This window comes from Hippopotamus amphibius, chromosome 13 (assembly GCF_030028045.1).
Source record: "Hippopotamus amphibius kiboko isolate mHipAmp2 chromosome 13, mHipAmp2.hap2, whole genome shotgun sequence".
NCBI lineage: Eukaryota > Metazoa > Chordata > Mammalia > Artiodactyla > Hippopotamidae > Hippopotamus > Hippopotamus amphibius.
The window spans coordinates 24844434-24866601 of record NC_080198.1 but is presented as its reverse complement, the minus strand read 5'-3'; the positions used below and the strand labels follow the sequence as shown (position 1 = coordinate 24866601).

Below are 22168 nucleotides of genomic sequence, written 5' to 3'. Positions count from 1 at the left end.
ACCTGCTGATTTTGCCTGTCTCCATCCTATCTCCTCTTTTCTGAGCTCAAGTTCTTCTACTCTGCTATCTTGCCTCCAACTTAAAAGCTGTTATCCCATCTTCTCTTTTCTGATAACAAACTCCTTCTGGTCCTTTGAGAACCATCACTCTTCCAAATGAAGCTGTCAGTCACCTGACTCTAAGTAGGTACATGATCCCAGTCTCTTGGATGTTGTGATTGGTTTGAAAATGGCCATGTGACCCAATCAGAGCCAGAGTTCTTGTGCAGAACAGATGCTGGAGGTGAGCCTTTACTTAGGGTCATGAGCTATAAAGATGATGTAAGCCTAGAACTGCCAGGGACCACGGTGTGAGGGAGATGATGTGCCTGAGAATAAGGCCACTTAAGAGGCAAGCGTTGCTGATGGATGGAGAAAGAAAGAGTCCTGATGACTCTGAGCCTCTAGATCCAGCCACACCTGAAGCTAGTCACTGTTTCGACCTCTCAGTTACTTAAGATGGTAAGTTTCTTTGTCTTTTCTGTTTTTTTTCCTGTTGCCTCCTGAAGTAGAAATAATCCTAATTTGAGATCATAATTTTGAATATGGATGTTTAATTAAACATTGATATCGATACATAAGTGTCAACTAGGTTCTCTTTTGCCAGCATCTTGAAGAGCCTAACAAGCTAATGGGCTGCTGGAAGCTTGAGGGAAGCTGTAAGAGGGTCACACGAGTTGGCTGAGCTCACCCCTTGTATGTGGAAGGCACTGGGTTGAGAAAAAGGGCGATCCGTTCAGTCCTCTGCCCAGCAGAGGGAGCACTTGCTGGCATAATGTAGTTACACCAGGGATTGTCAAATTTTAACAGGCACCACTCTCCTGCAGATTTGTTAAAATGCAGGTTCGGACTTTGTAGGTCTAGAATGAGGCCTGAGATTTTGCATTTCTAACAAGTTCCCACATGATTCGGATCATGCTGGTCCTTGGATGACACTGTGAGTCACACGTGTGCAGAAGAGTACACTAACTGAGAGGCTTTGGAGTAGGACACTCCTGGGTTATGCCAAGGGAATCCATCTGACCTTAAGCCAGCTGTTTAATTGCTGTGGATCTCAGCTTCCATCTGTAAAATGAGGATAACAGCCCCAGATCGTGGCTTTGCTGTGAGGATTCACTGAAATAATGCCTGCCCAGAGCTCAGCATGGTGCCTGACATACGGTCAGGGCTCAGTGAATGGCATTAATATTACTCTTGTAACATTCCTCAGCAGTATTTCTTAAAGGCTGATCTGTGAGTCACCTGCATCAGAATTCCTTGCATTAAAAATACAGATTCCCAGATCCACCAGAGACTTAATGCAGCAGGACGTCTAGAGATGGAGCCCAGTGAGCAGCACTTTTAATAAGCACTGCAGAGGAGTCTGGTGCAGGACGTCTAGGGACCACATAGCCAAGGGTGGAGAGCAGATGGCCTTAGTCATGTAAGGACAGATGAGACAAAGTTCGAATAGCACTGAGTCAGCTTCACCTGTCTGGTGGCAAGTGACCCACCCACATTTGCTAATCATTAGACTACAGAAAGAATGACAGAGATAGAGACAGACAGACAGACACTTACCTTAACTATAAAACTCGAACCTCCAGGCCAGTGCCAGAGGACGGAGCACATTTTCCACAGTAACCACCACATTTGCCTATGACTCGGGTACCATCCTGCAAAGAGATGCACCATCTTAGTCCACCTGCTGGAATAATATGTTCCCTGGGCTTGCACTGGCTTTTGGGGAAAATCATTCCTGTATACACAGTAGGTAGTGCTTCCGGATAGAAGCTGGGCCCAACATCCTTACCACAGTCTAAAGCAGGAGCTGATGAACGATGGCCTGTGGGCCCCCTGTTTTTGTGTGGCTCACGTATTAGCGGATTACATGTCAGTTTTTCTGCCTTAGTGTTTTCTCATCCTCTTTGAAATATCTTTACTTGTTTTTCTTCCATACCGACCATTCATGGAGACTAATTCTGTAGTCCCTTCACACTCAGCATGGTCTCCTCAAATATACAACAACTAAAGAGCCTCAGTAAAGTCTATCTACTCACCAAGAACCAAAGGAAACCACTCAAAAAAACTGCTTTACTTTTTAACTGATTATTGATGTAGTTGCCAATGTCAAGAATAGCGTTTATATTTTTAAACGGTTGAGAAGAAGCAAACTAAGAAACCTATTTCTTGATATGTGGAAATGACATAAAATTCAGATTTCAGGGGCCATAAATAAAGTTTTATCGGAAAACAGCCACATCCATTCATTTCCCTCATGTCTGTGGCTGCTTTCATGTTACAACAGCAGGGGTGGGTGGTCAAGACTACTCTTGTGGCCTCACACTGCTACTCTGCACACAAGTCACAGTGACACAGTATAACCTTTGTTTTGAGTGGCATGCATGTTGCTATATCATAACATTTTCTTTTGTTTTTTTATTACCAGTATATGTCAAAACAAGAAAAGAAGACAAAAGTAGACTTGACTATTGCACTTTTTTTTTTTAAGGTTTTTGTTGTTGTTGTTGTTGTTGTTGTTGTTTATGTGGGCCATTTTTTCACAGTCCGTATTGAATTTGTTACAACATTGCTTCTGTTTTATGTCTCGGTTTTTTGGCTGAGAGGCACGTGGGTTCTTAGCTCCCCAGCCAGGGCATCGAATGCCCAGCCCCTGCACTGGAAGGCAAAGTCTTAACCGCCAGACCACCAGGGAAGTCCCGACTACTGCACTTTTAAGGTACAGTAGCATGTGGATTATCCTGTTGTCACATTTAAATGGCAAAGCCTTGTGTTCATCATACAACACCACTGCGGCTGTGCTAAAGGAATACAATATACCAACACCACCACACTCAGCACGTGTCACAACATTCCCAACTCACAGGAAAGCAACGGTCAGGAATTTAGAAAACTTAAAACAAAATATCTCACTGCAGCATAATTCTTCACAAAAATAAAAAATCAAAATGAGTAAGAATAAAAGATGAAAATGTGTAAGTTTCCAAATGGCTCATCTGTTAGCAAAACAAATGTTTTCTATGAGTGAATGAAATCTTGTTTAATTGTAACAGCTGAAGAAATGTGTCCAGAGAAAATCAACTTAAGACTGCTATCCTTTTGGCAAGACCAGTTGCTCAAAAAATTAAGGACATTTGGGAACCACATCAATAATCCATTAAAAAACAAAGCAAATTACTGGAGTGGTTTCCTTTGGCTTTTTGTGAGTAGATTTTACTGATCCCCTTCAGTTGTTTATTTGAGGAGACCATGCTGAGTTTGAAGTGATCAAAGAATTAGTCTCCATGAATGGTCTGTGAGGAAGAAGTACGGGTGAGAGTATTTCAAAGAGGTTGAGAAAACACTAGTGCAGAAAAACTGAAGTGTAATCTGCTAAGATGCGTTGACAACTAATAATGGTGAGAAATACGTCTGGAGCAGTAAAAGCTTTAGTTGGACCGATTTACAAAGCTTGTTGAAATGTAAGATGTTTAAAGCCTATGATTATTCATTGTGGAAAATACATGAACCTACTGGTGGTGTTAATACACTTCTTTTTCTATCATAAACTTAACCTTCATCAGTTTTGGAAATTTGGGGTCAGGACTAGAAGCTGAATACCCTGACTTACCCTAACACACAGCACTTTGACGACTCAACTGTGGTAAAGTTTTATTGTGAATTTTGAGCTCAGGGCTGGGATTAAAAATTTTCTGAACAAGAAGAACTGTTCTCAATGACTGTCATTGGACACAACGGATTTGGACATTATCTTTTGCTACCAACTTGATAATGTTTCTTAATGAAATGAAGCTAAAATTACCAGGCAAAAGCTGAACTTATAAGCAAAAGTTATACTGTGGTAAAGTCATTTCAATAACAACTAACATTGTTTCAATCATAAATCATGTTAAGGCGCTTTGTACACTTCCCACTCTGTCAAATGTTAAAACAAGAAGCTTTATCGCTATTCCATGTACATTTATAGTGGATATATTTTCTGCACGTGAACTACGGTTCTAGTAGCATTTTTTGGACTTGGATGTAAGTGCAAAGGAAATTTTCATATTTTGAAATCAATCTAATGAAGTAATTGAGGAGCTTCCATCTCACCTTCAATTACAAGTGATTCATCTCTAATGTAGTGACATGGTGAAAGGCAAATATCAAGTGAAAAATCTAACAGAATTCTACCAGCGCCTGCCAAGGCATGAATATGCTCAATTAAAATGATGGGGTTGTGGACAATATCAGCGTTTGGCAATACCTATCCCTGCAAAAAGACATTTATAAAGATGAAGTACAGAAGATCTCATTTCACATCAGCATTAACAAATAGACATTTAGAATCAATTTTGATAACGGAGTACACTGATTAAGCAAAACGTTGTCCTCTCTCAATATTTCATTCTTTTCCTTGGTAGATCTGGGTAACAAAAATTTATACTCAATTATTCTTACATTTTGAATTTAATCATTAAAATTTTTGTGCAAATTTGTTTTTGCTCTTGTCATATAAATACATATATATTAGCAAAGATTTTTACCTCTTGGGACTTTCCTGGTGGTGCAGGGAAGAATCCGCCTGCCAAGGCAGGGGGCACAGGTTTGATCCCTGGTCTGGGAAGATCCCATATCCTGCAGAGCAATTAAGCCCATGTGCCACAAATACTGAGCTCGTGTGACACAACCACTGAGGCCTGCATGTTGCAACTACTGAAGCTCACGCACCTAGAGCCTGTGCTCCGCAACAAGAGAAGCCACCCCACTGAGAAGCCCATGCACCAAAACAAAGAGTAGCCCCTGCTTGCTGCAACTAGAGAAAGCCCATGGGCAGCAACGAAGACCCAACACAGTCAATTAAAAAAAAAAAAAAAGATTGTTACCTCTTGGCTGCAAAGTCTAAAATATTTACTATTTGGTCCTTTACAGAAAAAAGTTTCCTGAACCCTGGTTTCCAGCCTTGTGCAGGCTGACCCTGCCTGCCTGTCTGGGTTCCTTTTGCCCCATCCTTTCCCTCTACTCCCCTTCCTCTGCATTTTGTTGGGTTGTTCTTCTAACATGCCTCTTATAACAGAGGGCCTTTGCACATGCTACTCCTCTCACTGGAACTCTCTTCCCTCTCCCTCTCTGTGTGCACTAGACCACCCAACTTTTGCCTGGTAAATTCCTCACAACCCAGCCCAGAGGCCACTTCCTCTGAGAAACCTTTCTGATGCAGTTACCTGCTGTGCAGCACCCTATAAAATGGGGGTAGTTTTCTCTTTCTGTCTGTCTTCCCGCTAGAATGTAAGCCCCATGATGGCAAGGCCAGCACCTTGTTAAAATCCGAGGGTTTCCAGAAGCTGGCTGTGTATGGCTCACAGTGGTCTAAATACACATTTGTTGAAAGAATGAAAGAAAAAGGCTGAAGAAGTACACTCTTCTTTGTGAACTGCAATTCAGATGGCCCTGCTAATCAGTCCTCTTAATGCTTCCCCATGTTAGGAAAAACTCCCTGTTTAATTGCGGCATCATATTCCAATTTGTAAATTATCATGTCATATGAGCCACACCCCACCTTCGACTCCTGCACAAGGTTTGGCACCTAAGCTGTTATATTTTCCTCCACTGGGACTAACACTGGTGTGAATCATACTTGTGGGTACATTTCAGGATATCTTTGGGCTATATTTGATTCATAGGGCCAAACTATGAAAGTCCCTTGAAAACAATGGATAATCTCATTAAAAAAAAATAAATAAATAAAAAGAAAAAAACACTTGTCAATTTTGAAAAAACAAAAAAACCCAGAGAAAATAGTTTCACTCTTTTAAAAATCTGCATGTTTTTGATTATGAGTGAGATTAAGTTGGAAGAATGATTTCTATCTCCCCACTTGGTCTTGGTTTTAGAGGCCCATGTTAGTTCTGGAGCTAGTCTGACACTAGCAACGAAATCTGATGCCAGACCAACTGGTTTGCTAGCCAGGCACTTTTTCCCTAGGCTGATTTAGGTCTGGTAGCCTTAAGGATGTTGACGTTGACATAGTAGGAATGTCAGTTCTGTTTCACCAAAGCTTATTTTTTACTCAAACTCTTCCTGCCCCAGCAGTAGAGATTAGATTGCCTCAGGCTTGTATCATATCCTTAATAACCTCTTTAAGCCTCAGTTTCCTGATGCATCTGTAAAATGGGGATAATATGAGTTTTCCCTAATGGGTTTGCTGCAAATGAAAGAAAGCATAAAAGTGCTCAGCTTAGCAGTTGGCCTAATGTACGTACTCAATAAGTACTAGCGATCACTGTCATAAAGGTGCTTTTTATGTGTGGATTTCCATCATAGCCTGTTCTCATGGAGATGAGGAACAGTCTGGGAAATTATAAAATCGCTGATACTAGCTCTGCAATGTTCATGTTATTGCATTAACTAGGACTCTATTAATTTGATTTAGGTAAAGGCTGAACTAAAACATTTCTATTACAGAATAAAACATATATACTGAGAAAATGAATAGCGTAAACATGATTGTTATGGAAACAGTGCCTATTTCAGAAAAAAAACTTATGTTTTCTAGCAATTTCGAGGCACCCACTCCCAAACAATGAAATGCTAATTGTAAACCATTTTTATTTCTTCATTACAGCAAGCCCTCTAAAAGTCTTTTTTCAATAAATATTTTGTTAGCAGAGTTTGAGCTATTACATACAATTAAAATGAATGACTCTCTGTTCCATTAAAAAAAGTTTATAGTGGGGGAAAAAGATGGCGGCGAAGTAGAGAGACGTGGAGTGCATCCCTCTCCACAGATGCATTGGGAATGCACGGAAGGACGCAGTCATTCCCACAGAGAACCAGCTGAACACCAGCAGACGGCCTCGGACACCAGAAAGGACTGCGGGGAGCCCGACATAGCTGGTAGGGAGGAATCTGTGAAGGCTCAAAGAGGGTGAAGCGGCGGAGCTGTGGCAGACGGGAGGGAGTGAGAAACATACGGAGGGTCTGCAGCGCAGCTCAGCGTTCCTGGACCGAGACGTCGATCCGCGGCTGAACAGAGGGTCCAGGAGCGGGAGCGTGGGAACCGGAGAGCTGGTTCAGGGTGAGAAACATTGTTGCCGGTAGGGTGACGGACCGAGAGGACAGGAGGGAGGAGATCCGCGGAGAGGAGTGCCCGTCCCTGAGAGCTGCCCGGCCATGATGGCGGCTGGAGGCTGCAGGCTCACGGGCGGGGGGGAGGAGTCGCGCACATAGCCTCTCCTTCTCTTTCGGCGCCTCTGCAACAGGCAGTGGAGAGACGCCAATGGGCCACCTAAGGCGCTCAGGGATAACAAGCACCCTCAGGTGCTTGGGCGGGGCTAGATTAAAACCCCTTGCAATGCCAGCAGCAGGGAGGCTGCCGAGAGAAAAAACAACAACAACAACAACAAAAAAAACCCGAGAGAGGCCTAACTCTAAGACTTTCTGTTTATGCCTGAGCCACCTGTGTCCCTCTGCAACAGGCACCTCCAAGCCCGACTGAAACAACAGTGCCCGACTGAAACAACAGTGCGCCACTGCTCACTCACTCCCAGGAGAAGGAGCCACTATTGTACCCTCTCCCTCCCCACACACCGATGCTTACAGACGAACAATAAAGGATCCTCTGCTGGTCACAGAATAACGCAAAAAAAAAACCAAGGCAAGGAGAAGGACACTTACAGCTGAGACGCTAAGGAAACAGAAATAGTAGTATCAATACCTATTGCACTGGTCCATTCTGGGATCAGTTCTGGATTTTTTTTTTTCTTTTTCTTTTTCTCTCTCTTTTTTTTTTCTTTTCTTTATTAAATACGATCTTAGCCCTAAGGGATCTACAAGTTTTATAACATAATTTTTTAATGATATTTTTTATTCTTTTTTTTTTTTTTTTGCCTTTTTATATACTTCTATATCTAGCTAAGTTTTTGGTAGTACAGACAATATATCTCTTATACTTTCCTTTCATCCCTATCTTTTATACATTTCTATTCTTTTCTTTTTATTTGCATATTTCCAACCACAGTACACTCTTCTGTTCCCCTTTCTTCCAGCCATTTTAAGTTTATTTTATCTTAACATACTTATAAGCAACACTATCGGTCTGCTCAGACTCCTTGCTCTATTCTCCAGATGACGCACTGCCTTGGTATTTAATATTAGGCTTTTGTCTTTATCTTAGTTCTTAGTACAGTTGTCTAATTACATTCTGAGAATCTCCATTCTCTCTGGTGGTACTCTGGCTCTTTTCTATATTTGATCCTAGCTTACAAAATCTCCCTGGATTAATGTTTGTATGTGTAAGGTGTTATTTGTTTGTTTGCTTTTGCTTTTGTCTCTGATTCGTTCTGTTTCAGTTGTCAATTTCTGTTGGGTTTCTCTTTGAATATCTGATAGCACACTGGGGTTCTGTCAGGTCTTTCTAGAGCCTTATGTCCTAACGGATGCAGTAATTGTGTGTCTTATACATGTATGTGTTTCCTAGACTTAATATTCATTTAATCCAATACTTGGACATTAGTCTGAGGCTTGGACAGTCTTCTATAAACACCTCTATTGCTAGGACAAGCAACCCCAAAAGTTTGGACAACCATGAGGAAACAAAGAAACACCATGCAGGCAAAGGAGCAGGAAAAAAACCCACAAGACCAAATAAATGAGGAGGAAATAGGAAAAATGCCTGAAAAAGAATTTAGAGTAATGATAGTAAAAATGATACAAAATCTCGATAACAAAATAGAGAAAGTACAAGAAACAGTTCATAAGAACTCAGAAAAACAAACAGCAATGGATAACAAAATAACTGAAATTAAAAATACTCTAGATGCTATAACCAGCAGAATGACTGAGGCAGAAGAACAAATAAGTGAGTTGGAAGATAGAATGGGGGAAATAAACGCCACAGAGCAGGAAAAAGAAAAAAGAATAAAAAGAATAGAAGACAGTCTCAGAGACCTCAGTGATAACATTAAGCATACCAACATTCGAATTATAGGCATCCCAGAGGAAGAAGAAAACAAGAAAGGGTCTGAGAAAATATTTGAAGAGGTTATAGTGGAAAACTTCCCCAACATGGGAAAGGAAAGAATTAACCAAGTCCAAGAAGCACAGAGAGTCCCATACAGAATAACCCCAAGGAGAAATACACCAAGACACATATTAATCAAACTAACGACAATTAAACACAAAGAAAAAATATTAAAAGCAGCAAGAGAAAAGCAACAAACAACATATAAGGGAAAACCCATCAGGATAACAGCTGACCTTTCTACAGAAACTCTGCAGGCCAGAAGGGAATGGCAGGATATACTGAAAGTCCTGAAAGAGAGAAACCTACAGCCAAGAATACTCTACCCAGCAAGAATCTCATTCAGATTTGAGGGAGAAATCAAAAGCTTTCCAGACAAGCAAAAGTTAAGAGCATTCAGCACCACCAAACCAGCCTTGCAACAAGTGCTAAAGGAACTTCTCTAAGGAGGAAACACAAGAAAAGGAAAACACCTACAAATGCAAACCCAAAACAATTAAGAAAATGGTAATAGAAACACACATGTCAATAATCACTTTAAATGTAAATGGATTAAATGCTCCAACCAAAAGACACAGACTGGCTGAATGGATACAAAAACAAGACCCTTCTATATGTTGCCTACAAGAAACCCACTTCAGACCAAGGGATACATATAGACTGAAAGTAAAGGGATGGAAAAAGATATTCCATGCAAATGGAAGTCAAAAGAAAGCTGGAGTAGCAATACTCATATCAGACAAATTAGACTTGAAAGTAAAGACTGTTAAAAGAGACAAGGAAGGACACTACATAATGATCAAGGGATCCATTCAAGAAGAACATATCACAATGGTAAATATCTATGCCCCCAATATAGGAGCACCTCAATACATAAGGCAAATGCTAACAGCTATAAAAGGGGACATCGACAGGAACACAATAATAGTGGGAGACTTGAACACCCCACTTACATCAATGGACAGATCATCCAAACAGAAAATAAATAAGGACACACAAGCTTTAAATGACACATAAGACCATCTCGACTTAATTGATATTTATAGGACATTCCATCCAAAAACGACAGACTACACTTTCTTCTCAAGTGCACATGGAACATTTTCCAGGATAGATCACATCTTGGGTCACAAATCAAACCTCGGCAAATTCAAGAAAATTGAAATCATATCAAGCATCTTCTCAGACCACAACGCCATGAGACTAGATATCAATTACAGGAAAAAAACTGCAAAAAATACAAACACATGGAGGCTAAACAATTCACTCCTAAACAACCAAGGAATCACTAAAAAAATCAAAGAGGAAATCAAAAAATATCTAGAAACAAATGACAACGAAAACACAACAACCCAAAACCTATGGGATGCAGCAAAAGCAGTTCTAAGAGGGAAGTTTATAGCAATACAGTCCTACCTTAAGAAACAAGAAAATGATCGAATAAACAACCTAACCTTACACCTAAAACAACTAGAGAAAGAAGAACAAAGAAACCCCAAAGTGAGCAGAAGGAAAGAAATCATAAAGATCAGAGCAGAAATAAATGAAAAAGAAAGGAAAGAAACCATAAGAAAAATAAATAAAACTAAAAGCTGGTTCTTTGAGAAGATAAACAAAAGTGATAAACCATTAGCCAGACTCATCAGGAAAAAAAGGGAGAAGATGCAAATCAACAGAATTAGAAATGAAAAAGGAAAAGTCACAACGGACACCTCAGAAATACAAAACATCATGAGAGACTACTACAAGCAACTATATGCCAATCAATTGGATAACCTGGAAGAAATGGATACATTCTTAGAAAAATACAATCTTCCAAGACTGAACCAGGAAGAAATAGAAACCATGAACAGACCAATCACAAGTACAGAAATTGAGGCAGTGATTAAAAATCTCCCAACACACAAAAGCCCAGGACCAGATGGGTTCATGGGCGAATTCTATCAAACATTTCGAGAAGAGTTAACACCTATCCTTCTCAAACTCTTCCAAAATATTGCAGAAGGCGGAACACTCCCAAACTCATTCTACGAGGCTACCATCACCCTGATACCAAAACCAGGCAAAGATGTCACAAAAAAAGAAAACTACAGACCAATATCACTGATGAATATAGATGCAAAAATCCTCAACAAAATACTAGCTAACAGACTCCAACAGCACATTAAAAAAATCATACACCATGATCAAGTGGGGTTTATCCCTGGGATGCAGGGAGTCTTCAATATACGCAAATCAATCAACGTGATACATCATATCAACAAATTGAAGGATAAAAACCATATGATCATTTCAATAGATGCAGTAAAAGCTTTTGACAAAGTTCAACATCCATTTATGATAAAAGCTCTCCAGAAAATGGGCATAGAAGGAAATTACCTCAACATTATAACAGCCATATATAAAAAACCAAAAGCCAACATCGTTCTCAATGGGGAAAAACTGGAAGAATTCCCTCTAAGAACAGGAACAAGACAAGGGTGTCCACTCTCACCACTATTATTCAACATAGTTTTGGAAGTTTTAGCCACAGCAATCAGAGAAGAAAAAGAAATAAAAGGAATCCAAATTGGAAAAGAAGAAGTAAAATTGTCACTCTTTGCAGATGACATGATATTATATATAGAAAACCCTAAAGACTCTACCAGAAAACTGCTAGCACTCATTAATGAGTTTAGTAAAGTAGCAGGATACAAAATTAATGCACAGAAATGTCTTACAATCCTATACACTAACAACGGAAGAGCAGAAAGAGAAATTAAGGAAACTCTCCCATTCACCATTGCAACCAAAAGAATAAAATACCTAGGAATAAACCTGCCTAAGGAGGCAAAAGATCTGTATGCAGAAAACTTTAAGACATTGATGAAAGAAATCAAAGACGACACAAACAGATGGAGGGACATACCATGTTCCTGGATTGGAAGAATCAACATCGTGAAAATGACTGTACTACCCAAAGCAATTTACAGAGTCAATGCAATCCCGATCAAATTACCAATGGCATTTTTCACAGAACTAGAGCAAGAAATCTTACGATTTGTATGGAAACGCAAAAGACCCCGAATAGCCAAAGCAATCTTGAGAAGGAAAAATGGAGTTGGTGGAATCAGCCTTCCTGACTTCAAACTATACTACAAGGCCATAGTGATCAAGACAGTATGGCACTGGCACAAAAATAGAAAGGAAGATCAATGGAATAGAATAGAGAACTCAGAAGTAAGCCCAAACACATATGGGCACCTTATCTTTGACAAAGGAGGCACGAGTATACAATGGAAAAAAGACAGCCTCTTCAATAAGTGGTGCTGGGACAATTGGACAGCAATATGCAAAAGAATGAAATTAGAACACTTCCTAACACCATACACAAAAATAAACTCCAAATGGATTAAAGACCTACATGTAAGGCCAGACACTATCAAACTCCTAGAGGAAAACATAGGCAGAACACTCTGTGACATTCATCAAAGCAAGATCCTTTTGGACCCACCTCCTAGAATCATGGAAATAAAATCAAGAAGAAACAAATGGGACCTCATGAAACTTAAAAGCTTTTGCACAGTGAAAGAAACCATAAACAAGACTAAAAGGCAACCCTCAGAATGGGAGAAAATAATTGCCTATGAAACAACGGACAAAGGATTAACCTCCAAAATATACAAGCAGCTCATGCAGCTTCATACCAAAAAAGCAAATAACCCAATCCACAAATGGGCAGAAGACCTAAATAGACATTTCTCCAAAGAAGACATACAGATGGCCAACAAACACATGAAAAGATGCTCAACATCACTCATCATCAGAGAAATGCAAGTCAAAGCCACAAGGAGGTATCACCTCACACCAGTCAGAATGGCCATCATCACAAAATCCGGAAACAACAAATGTTGGAGAGGGTGTGGAGAAAAGGGAACTCTCCTGCACTGTTGGTGGGACTGTAAGTTGGTACAGCCACTATGGAAAACAATTTGGAGGTTCCTTAAAAAACTACAAATAGAACTACCATATGATCCAGTAATCCCACTCCTGGGCATGTACCCAAAGAAAACCATAATCCCAAAAGAAACTTGTACCATCATGTTTATTGCAGCACTCTTTACAATAGCCAGGACATGGAAGCAACCTAAATGCCCATCAACAAATGAATGGATACAGAAGATGTGGCATATATATACAATGGAATATTACTCAGCTATAAAAAGGGATGAGATGGAGCTATATGTAATGAGGTGGATAGAACTACAATCTGTCATACAGAGTGAAGTAAGTCAGAAAGAGAAGGACAAATATTGTATGCTAACTCACATATACGGAATCTAAAAATGGTACTGATGAACTCAGGGACAAGAACAAGGATGCAGATACAGAGAATGGACTGGAGAACTCGAGGTATGGGAGGGGGCGGGGGGTGAAGGGGAAACTGAGACGAAGCGAGAGAGTAGCACAGACATATATATATACTACCAACTGTAAAATAGTCAGTGGGAAGTTGTTGTATAACAAAGGGAGTCCAACTCGAGGATGGAAGATGCCTTAGAGGACTGGGGCAGGGAGGGTGGGGGGGACTCGGGGGGGGGGGGGCGTCAAGGAAGGGAGGGAATACGGGGATATGTGTATAAAAACAGATGATTGAACCTGGTGTACCCCCCCCCCCAAAAAAAATCCTTGCATCTGATTCTGCCAGAAGAAATATTCTTTTAAAAATATGTTGATTATTAAACATTCCATTAAATGTTAAAAAAAAAAAGTTTATAGCTCATACTTTTCATTCATTTCTCTGCTTTCTGCAGTCAATATGACCAAGGGAGGTTGAGTCATGTAATTCAGGAAAGCCAGCACATCTTTGATTGAAGTGTGCTTATTTGCATTTCTTTGGAGTATGCTAGGAGTGAAACTGCCCATAAAACACAGTATTTGTTTCTCTTTTTCCGAATATAGTCCTAATCACACTTCTTATATAAACGAATATGTGTATAAATATTAACTTCTATGGGATCATACAGAATGTGCATGTATATAAAAGATAGTTCTACTCTATTTGTCTGTAGTATGATTTCTATACTTGGTGGATAATTGGATTTTCGCAAATGAATTGTGGGTTAGGAGGCAGCTTGTGGTAGATAAATGAGGACTGATTCTGAGCTTGCTACACGTACACCCACGTATTTATTTCACGTTACCTTAACTCCACTGGTTGCAAATGAACTAAAAGATTAAAAGATAGGAACTGAGTCCCTCTCTCTTATGGTAATACAACTTCCATTAATTTTTAATTTTGAAGCAATTCTTCAATTTACAGCTCTTCCCCCAGAATAAGGAATGACTGTTCGGCCCCAGGGCCAGGCACCTTAGAAACACAGACCCCCAGCTCCCCAGGTACACAGAGCAGCAAAAAGACCTGAGGGCACCTCTCTCAGCCTGCCCAAATGAACCTCCCTTCACTGTGCCTGGCTCTGAAGGCCATTCCGGAACCTCCTCCTGGACAGAAGGCCAGACAACAGCTCTGAGAACAGGCATCCTTCTGGGGGTGGGGGGGATCTTCCAGATGGGGCTGAGGACCCTTTCACACCCTGAGCACATTCATGAGCTGAGGGTGCACAGAACATCAGGCAGAGGAGCTCAGAATGCCAACCTTTTCTCTCCAATCTCACAGCTGGGCCAAGCCCCTCTTCCTGTCTGGCTGCCCCTCACACACAAGCAGAGCAGAAACTTGGTATCCCTAAGCCAAGCAGGTACAGCTGAGGCATTTGTCCAGAAGTCCATCCCCGGGCCCAGGGGACATCCCACATGCCTTATTCCTGAGTGGGGTGGGGCCCACATGGACAAAATCCACGTGGTGCAGTGGGTGCCAGCCAGGTCCAGGCTCAGTCTCTGCTCAGGCTGCAGTCCCCTGTCCTTCTATCTTGAGCAAGCCTACTTCCTTCATCACCTTGACCAATTCTGCAACCTTACGACAAGCCTCAGGCCTATGAAAATGCTGTAACGTTAACAGTTAATACTTACTGAGCCCCTGCTGCCTGCCCAGTGACACACAAACAGCTTTATCTCCCTATTTCACGTATACTCCACAAGATCCCAACTGGGTCAGGACCACCATGGTCCCCATTTTATGGAGAAAGAAACTGAGACCCCTGAGAAGTTAAACAACTTGCCCAAGATGGTAGAGCTGGTAAGAGCATGTCAGGTGATCTGACATAAAAGTCTGGGGACTTACCCTCTATACTCTGCAGCCTCTGTGGGCTTTGATTTCAGTACCCTCCCAAGAATTCGAGGAGAAAGCTGGAGGAATGGGATTGAATGCACGTAAATTGCCCAATACATGGGGGCTATCTCAATAACAAAAATAATTATTCTTAAGTGTTAAGAAAAAAGAAAGGAAATTCTTTCCACTACACACAGGCAGCCAAGGGTGAGCCTGACACTGAGACTTGTTTTTACCATGTTTGTGCCTGCTGGTGAGACCATGTTCCTGCCCTCCGAGTGGTTCTGGTAATTCAGTTTTACCCTGAATGACTAGAGTTTTTCTATAGTTTTGCTTGGGGAAACCATTTTATCGCCGAGCGGGTTCAGAAAATGGAGGGTTTCATTGTATTTTTCTCTCCGTAGCTCCCAGCAGAAAAGCGAAGGAGAGTGAGGAGTGATGATGTGAGGACTGAATCAAGGCAGGGCTGTTTGGAGAGAAGATTAAGACTGGCCAGGATCGGTGTGCTGTAGAGGAGACCAGCCTCAGCCCCTTAGAAGCAAGATGGTGGTAAGTCATGGTGGGAATAGGACATTACAGTTTTCCAAAGTGTGTTCCGTGGAACACTGGTAATTCGGGGAAACTGAAAGGTGTAACTTTGAAAAGAAGGCTCTGTGGTTGGTTTAACTTAGGTCAGTGATTCTCAAAATGTGGTCCAGATCAGGGCATCAGCATCACCTGGGAAACTGTTGGAAATGTACATTTCAGGCCCCTTCCCAGGCTGGCTTTGTTTTAGCAAATCCTGGCCCAAGTTTGAGAACAACTGATTTAGGGAAATGCTGGCTTGGATAAAACCACGCAGGTTTCTCTCCTGTACACTTTATTCCAAACTCCAATACACGCATGCTTACTATGACTCTTCAAGAAGGAAATAAAATATACAAATTTTCTAAGTGTCTTTGGCTGCGGAAGCCTATTTTCATGAAGCATCCCTAGGGGATGCTGCTCTCTGGACTGCACAGCATGTCAGGCACACAAAGCATCATTTCTCGGGGCTGCTAGGAGCTAGAGATTGCTTAGTTCTGGCTCCCGAGGATTCACAAGGAGTGCTCGACAGACCCTTGAGATTAATTTTGAGCTCAGGCTCTCTGAGCTGTCATGGAACACCAAGATTTAAAAAAAAAATGCTGACAGACAATTGTGAAACCAATTCCCTTCAGCACAGGCATGACTACCCTAAAGGCTAGGGAAACAGCCAGCTCATCTTGGCAGGGCAGTAATCTTTGTATCCACAAAGTGGCGCTCCCGGCTGTAATTATATTTTTAGGTTCTGGATGAAAACTGCAATAATGACGCTACCAAACAGAACAGAAGCTTAGGTTACACAGTTTACACAGATGGCTTTCTATATAATCATGCTTTAAGTCTGACCACGTATTGGGCAATTAACTTTTTTGTTTGTTTCTCTCAGTCACTGAAACATAATATATGGTAGGAGCGAGGAAGAACGTGATTTCAGGGCACAGTGTGAAGCACACATTCTAAAGCACGTGTGATGTCTGTTGGCTCTCTTCATTCCTTTCAGTACAAGGAAAAAATTTTAATGATTAATTTATAAGCAACCGATATGGCCATTTAATCAGACTTGAAGGTGGTGATTGGCTTAGATAAAGAGGGAGTAAGAGAGGAGGTTTTTTTTTTGCTTTTTTGTTTTTTCCAAAAACACAAATTTAATCCCGGAAGCTAAAAAAAAAAAAAAGGGATCAGGAACCTCCGAGATTCTTCCCAGGATGTCATAATTGATGTACCTTCCCTTCCTGAGTGGAAGCTGGTTGATTGAGCTGTTTCCTTATGTTCTGATTTTGATAGGGTTTAGCAAATAAAAATACCAGGCATCCAGTCAGATGTGAATTTCAGATAAACAACATATACTTTTTTTTTTAGAATAAGTATGTGCCATGCAATGTTTCAGACATGCTTACAGTAAAAAACAAAACAAAACAAAACTTTCTAGTTTATTGGAAATTCAAATTTAACTGGGTGCCTGTATTTTGTCTGGCAACCTCACCTTGGAATAATACCCCACTTTCCAGTCCTCTTCTTTTTCCTCCCTTACTCACTTGTCTGAGGAGACCCAGAGGCAGAGGTCACAGCTGAGGCAGGACTGGGGCCACAGGCCACACCCTGGTAAGTTTCCCATTTGCCTGCGGGTCAGGCTGCCCCACACCCTTGCAACTTCTAAGCTGGAAAGGGCAGCGCTTTCTGCCCTGGCTTACACATTAGAGTCACGGGGCGGGGCGGATTTCAAATTCTCCCTGTGTCAGAGATTCCCCTTCAGGGAATCTGGGTAGGACCTGGGCACATACACTTTAAACCTTCCCATGTGATTCTAACACACACCCAGGCTGAGAAGCAGTACGCAGATCACAGCATCGCAAGCTGTACTGTGCTCAGGACCCATCTGGGACCTCGTTCAGCTGCAGGTCCTGTTCAGAAGCTCTGGGGCCCCAGAAAGTACATTGTCAACAAGGTCGCAGGTGATGCAGGTACTGCGGGGGGGGATTCCACCCTGAGCAGCAAGATTTTAGAGCCTGAAAAACTGACTTGCCGAGCCTGTGTTTCTTTAATTCTCTAGAAACCCTCCTCATGAATTACCCCTTCTTCTAGCCTGGTTTGTATTCAATTCTTCTGAAACAGACAGACATCATTGTCCCTAAGCTCACATAGGTGAATCGCATGTTGGCTAATTCACTGCAAGGTGTCTGAGCCACACACTTCCCTTAGAGGCTGCTGACTGCTTTCAGCTTCCTGGTTAGGCATCCTTCTAATTGTTCCAATGGTTCACAGGTTCACATCTCTGGGGAAGAATTCACCAGAAAGGAAGCAAGACTCTCTGCTCCACTTACCTGTACATGCCTCAACCTTCGATTTATGTCCTAAATTTTCTTCCTGACACTTTGTAAAATGGTTTGAGGAAGTGGGAAAGCACACCCGTTGCTTTAGCACCACGGCCACGGAGGGAGGAAGGAAGAAAAAACAAAACCCATCCCCCAAGCCATTGGTAACCTTACCGGCGACTTCTTGATGTCAAAGACGGCATAATTCCCTTGGGAGATCCATCTGGCAGATTCAGCTAGAGACAGACCGGTTCCGTAAAGGTTGATGCTAAAACGACCCTGGAATAAATGGCCAACGACAAAGACTTTTAGTCCACGTGACGTCCCGGGCAAAGGCCGCACAATAAAAGGTAACTCGGAGAAAGATATTAATTAATTATGATAGCTACTAATGACTGAGGGTTCTTTTTGGGGGGTAGGGGGTAGCTCTGAACCAGGCACTTTACATGCATCATCTCATCCATCCTAGCAAGAGCTCTTAGAAGGGAATTTTCTTTACAGATGGGGACAGCGAGCCCCGGCGGAGGTGATTAACTTCTCCAGGAGACACAGAGCCCAACTCACTTTTTCCTGACTTCAAAGTCCTCGCTCTCAACTACCGCTATTCTGCGTCCCTAACACAGCAATCCTGATGTTGCTCACAATTATCAGATTCCTTCAAGAACAAAATGCCACACTGTAATTTTTCTAACAAGATCTCGCTGCCAAAGCTTCCTGGGCATCAGCTCCCCGCGGCGCTGAGCACGCCGCGTCCTAAGCACAGCGGGGCGGGACTTCAAAGAAGAGGCGCGTTCTCGGAAACGGCCCGCAGAGGGCGCGCGCGGCCCGCTCTGGACTGCGGGGGACCCGCCACAGCTTCCAAGCCCAAGGAACCCAGACCTGCTCCGGCACTCCTTTCCAAACGTGGCCTCGAGTGTTTCCATGTTTATTTCCAAGGAGACGGTGCAGCAGAGAGTCTGTCTTGCTTTCTCCATCCGTCTCTGTGTCTTTCTTGCAAAAATGACTCCGCAAAGGCATCTAAAATAGATTCTTGAGGTTTCCTACTCCACCATGTACAGTTTCAGAGTTAAGTGTTCTTTCTGCGCAAACGGGTAGACGTGAGTGAATGCTTCCTCTCCGAGCCTTATGATCCAGTTCTTTGTCAAAACGGACTTTTAATAAATCAAGGAGAGCAGAGAAGTGGAGAAGCACATCCAATCAGACCTAAGTGTAAATGCAGCTTTTCCACCTGGGCAGATTATCAACTCTGTAAGAACCTCAGTTTGTCCAACTGTAAAATGGAAGGTAACACAAGTGCCTCCTTCAGCATAGTGTAGTCAGGGACTAAATGAAATTAGCCATGGAGTGAATGGCTGGTACCTAGCAGATACTCAAAAATACTGGTATCAGTCCTACATTTTCTAATTGTTTTGTAAGTGTAAGTTTTCTCTCTATAATATAATAGTAAGATTATCAAGGGGAGGGGCTTCGTATTGCTTTCTTTATATCAGTTATGGCTTATATGACTAGGCACTTGACAGAGTCTTACTAAACATTACATCCTAGCTCTTCCATGAAGACTTCCAGGATTAGATGTGACTTGGAGGTTTCCTCTCCATGTCGGTTCCATAAATACTCACTAAACAGAGTTTATGAACTCTTTAGGGGCCTTAAATTCCACATCTGTATACTGGGGACAAACAGGATTCCTATTCCCAGAGGTGATGGGAGGATTTAGTTTAGTCTAAAGCAGTGGATCTTATCAGAGGACAGTTTTGCTCCCAGGAGAAATCTGGCAATCTCTGGAGACATTTTTGGTTGTCACATCACAGCTGGTGGGTGTGTATGTGCCACTAGCAGCTGGTGGAGAGAGACCAGAGATCTTGCTAAATATCCTACAGTGCACGGCATGGTCCCCCACAACAGGAATTATTCAGCCCAAAACATCAATCGTGCTGTGGTCTGGGGGATGAAATTATTCTAGAATCCTGACTCTGCTACCTTTAGTGTGACCTCAGGCAAGCGAGGTATTATCTCTTATCTCTCCTGAGCCCATCTGTACAATGGGTCAATAAGATATAACCTGTGAATAAAAGGGGATTACAGAAGGTATAACACACCTAGCTCATTACCTGGCAGAGAGCAGGTGATATTTTAAAAATATTTTTGGAACTTGTTTTATGACAGTACTACACAGATGTTAGTGGTATGTTAAGTGGCTTCAGTACCCAGGTATGTGACCATGGCTACACTGGAGGCTCAGCCTCCTTGTCCAGCCTCCTCAGACACTGGCTGTGTTAGCCCACCTAGCCATGTGCTTATCTTACTGTAATTCCTGCCCTGAGGAGGGCATCCACACTGATCACAATGCCCGGGGCTCACTGTTGCCAAGGACGCCCTCTTCTCTCCTTCCCTATCCTGTTTCCCACAAAGACTGCCTGTTCCGCTGCATCGCAGAAAGTAGATGATCTGCTTTGACGTCAAAGTCCTTCAAAGGTCCAGGCTTCTAGCCTGAGGATGCCCTGGGCTGATCGGGTTGTTCAGTGTCTGAGCACATAGCCAAACAGACTACTTGCTAGCTAGATCTGCCCTTTCAGAGCAGGTGATAAACAAGAGGTTTTTCTCCTTAGTCTCCTTCTGGCCTTTTCAGGTGCAGGGATTTGCATTTTCAGCCAGGGTCCTAGTTGATAATTAGCACTCTAAAAGCTGAGTGTCATCAGAGGAGTTAAGACCTACTGTCCTTTCTAGCTCCAGTCTGGGATGTCTCTGCCCCTGAAGGCCTTATCTTCAGGGTCTAAAGGGCATGAGAGTTTTAGCTACTATCTCCTGTTGCTAATTTAAAAGAGTAAAGGTAATTAAGACAGGCATACACTAGATGATCCAGAAAAGTTAGCGAAAGATGTTTAATACCTCTGACAAAGGGAGGTTTTGTTCTCTGTTTGGACAAGGTGAATGCTTCAAAAGTCTTGTCTGGAAATGGGATCAGTCAGACGTGTCTACCATCATGGATCTGGACTCAGACACACTTGGGATAAAATCAGGCCTCTACTGAGCACCAGTGTAGTTTTGGGTAAGTTACCCTATGTCTCTAGACCTCAGTTTCCTCAACTGTCAAAAGGGGGCATTTTCATAGGATGTTGTGGATGATTAAATGCTACACTGATTTAGAAACACTGAGCACAGTGTCTCAAGTGCAGTAAACGCTCAAGAAACGCTATTAACACCAGCATCAGTAACGGTAATGCCGCATCCACTGTGATCAGGAAAACAAAACACACTCTGGCTGTATCTTGAGTTGAGGGCTCTTGGGGGCCTCCCACAGCAACAGCAATGGATGAGGAGGAAGATGCAGCAGACTGTCAAACAGAGCAGCCCTCCGCTTTGATTTCTCTGCAATCACAGATCAAAGGACAAGCAGGGCTCCAAAGCAGTTTGCATAGTCATGCTTTCTACAGACTTTTCCCTGGAAAAGTGATTTGAAAAACTCCCTTCTTTCATCAATATAGTTGCTGCTCAATAAACTTCTAAGGAATTGAATTCTAAAAGTTTCCATTATGGTTTGAAGAATGGGCTGGAAAAAATACAACTTACCCTCTCACTGGCTTTGCTTTTCTCACTTAGCAACTGCTTTAGTGTCAGAATTTAGCAAATCAATCAGTCCATTTGTCTCTGAATTATGAAATAACTGAATGCAAATTACCTCTCATTTACTTAAGTTTCCCCAAAGATGCACATATCGAAACAAGAAAATCCTGAGGCATTTGAGAAAGGCAGGACTCGCCAATCTATAAGCTGTTAAATGCAACCCATACGAATGGGGTGTTTGAAGTCGTCAAGTGCTCTAAAGAAACCGCACTTCAAAAGTCTTCAATTCCTGGGTAATGGAGAAAAGGCCTCTTTTAACATTCTGTCCTTTGTTTATTTTCTTTCTCCCCCGAGAGCTTCCTTTTCACTTCTCTAAAATGTTTAGCAATACTTTCTAAAGCTTGGGGCTGAGAAAACACGTCATTAAAAGAAAATTCAGATGTGTTTGTCTTTCGATGGTCTCTGTGGTTGTGTGTAAACGTG

At 42.0% G+C, this 22168-nt stretch overlaps 1 protein-coding gene across 1 annotated transcript in view; it reads right to left on the bottom strand.

Annotated features, from left to right (window-relative positions):
• The window catches only part of ADAMTS9 (ADAM metallopeptidase with thrombospondin type 1 motif 9), a 168365-nt gene that overhangs the window by 2504 nt on the left and 143693 nt on the right, over positions 1-22168 (bottom strand). Inside the window, exons 38-39 of the mRNA XM_057705101.1 lie at positions 18296-18400; positions 1600-1694 (exon numbers count right to left, since the gene is read on the bottom strand). Coding sequence (XP_057561084.1) covers positions 1605-1694; positions 18296-18400 — 195 coding nt within the window. The 3' untranslated portion in view covers positions 1600-1604. The remainder of the gene's footprint in view (positions 1-1599; positions 1695-18295; positions 18401-22168) is intronic.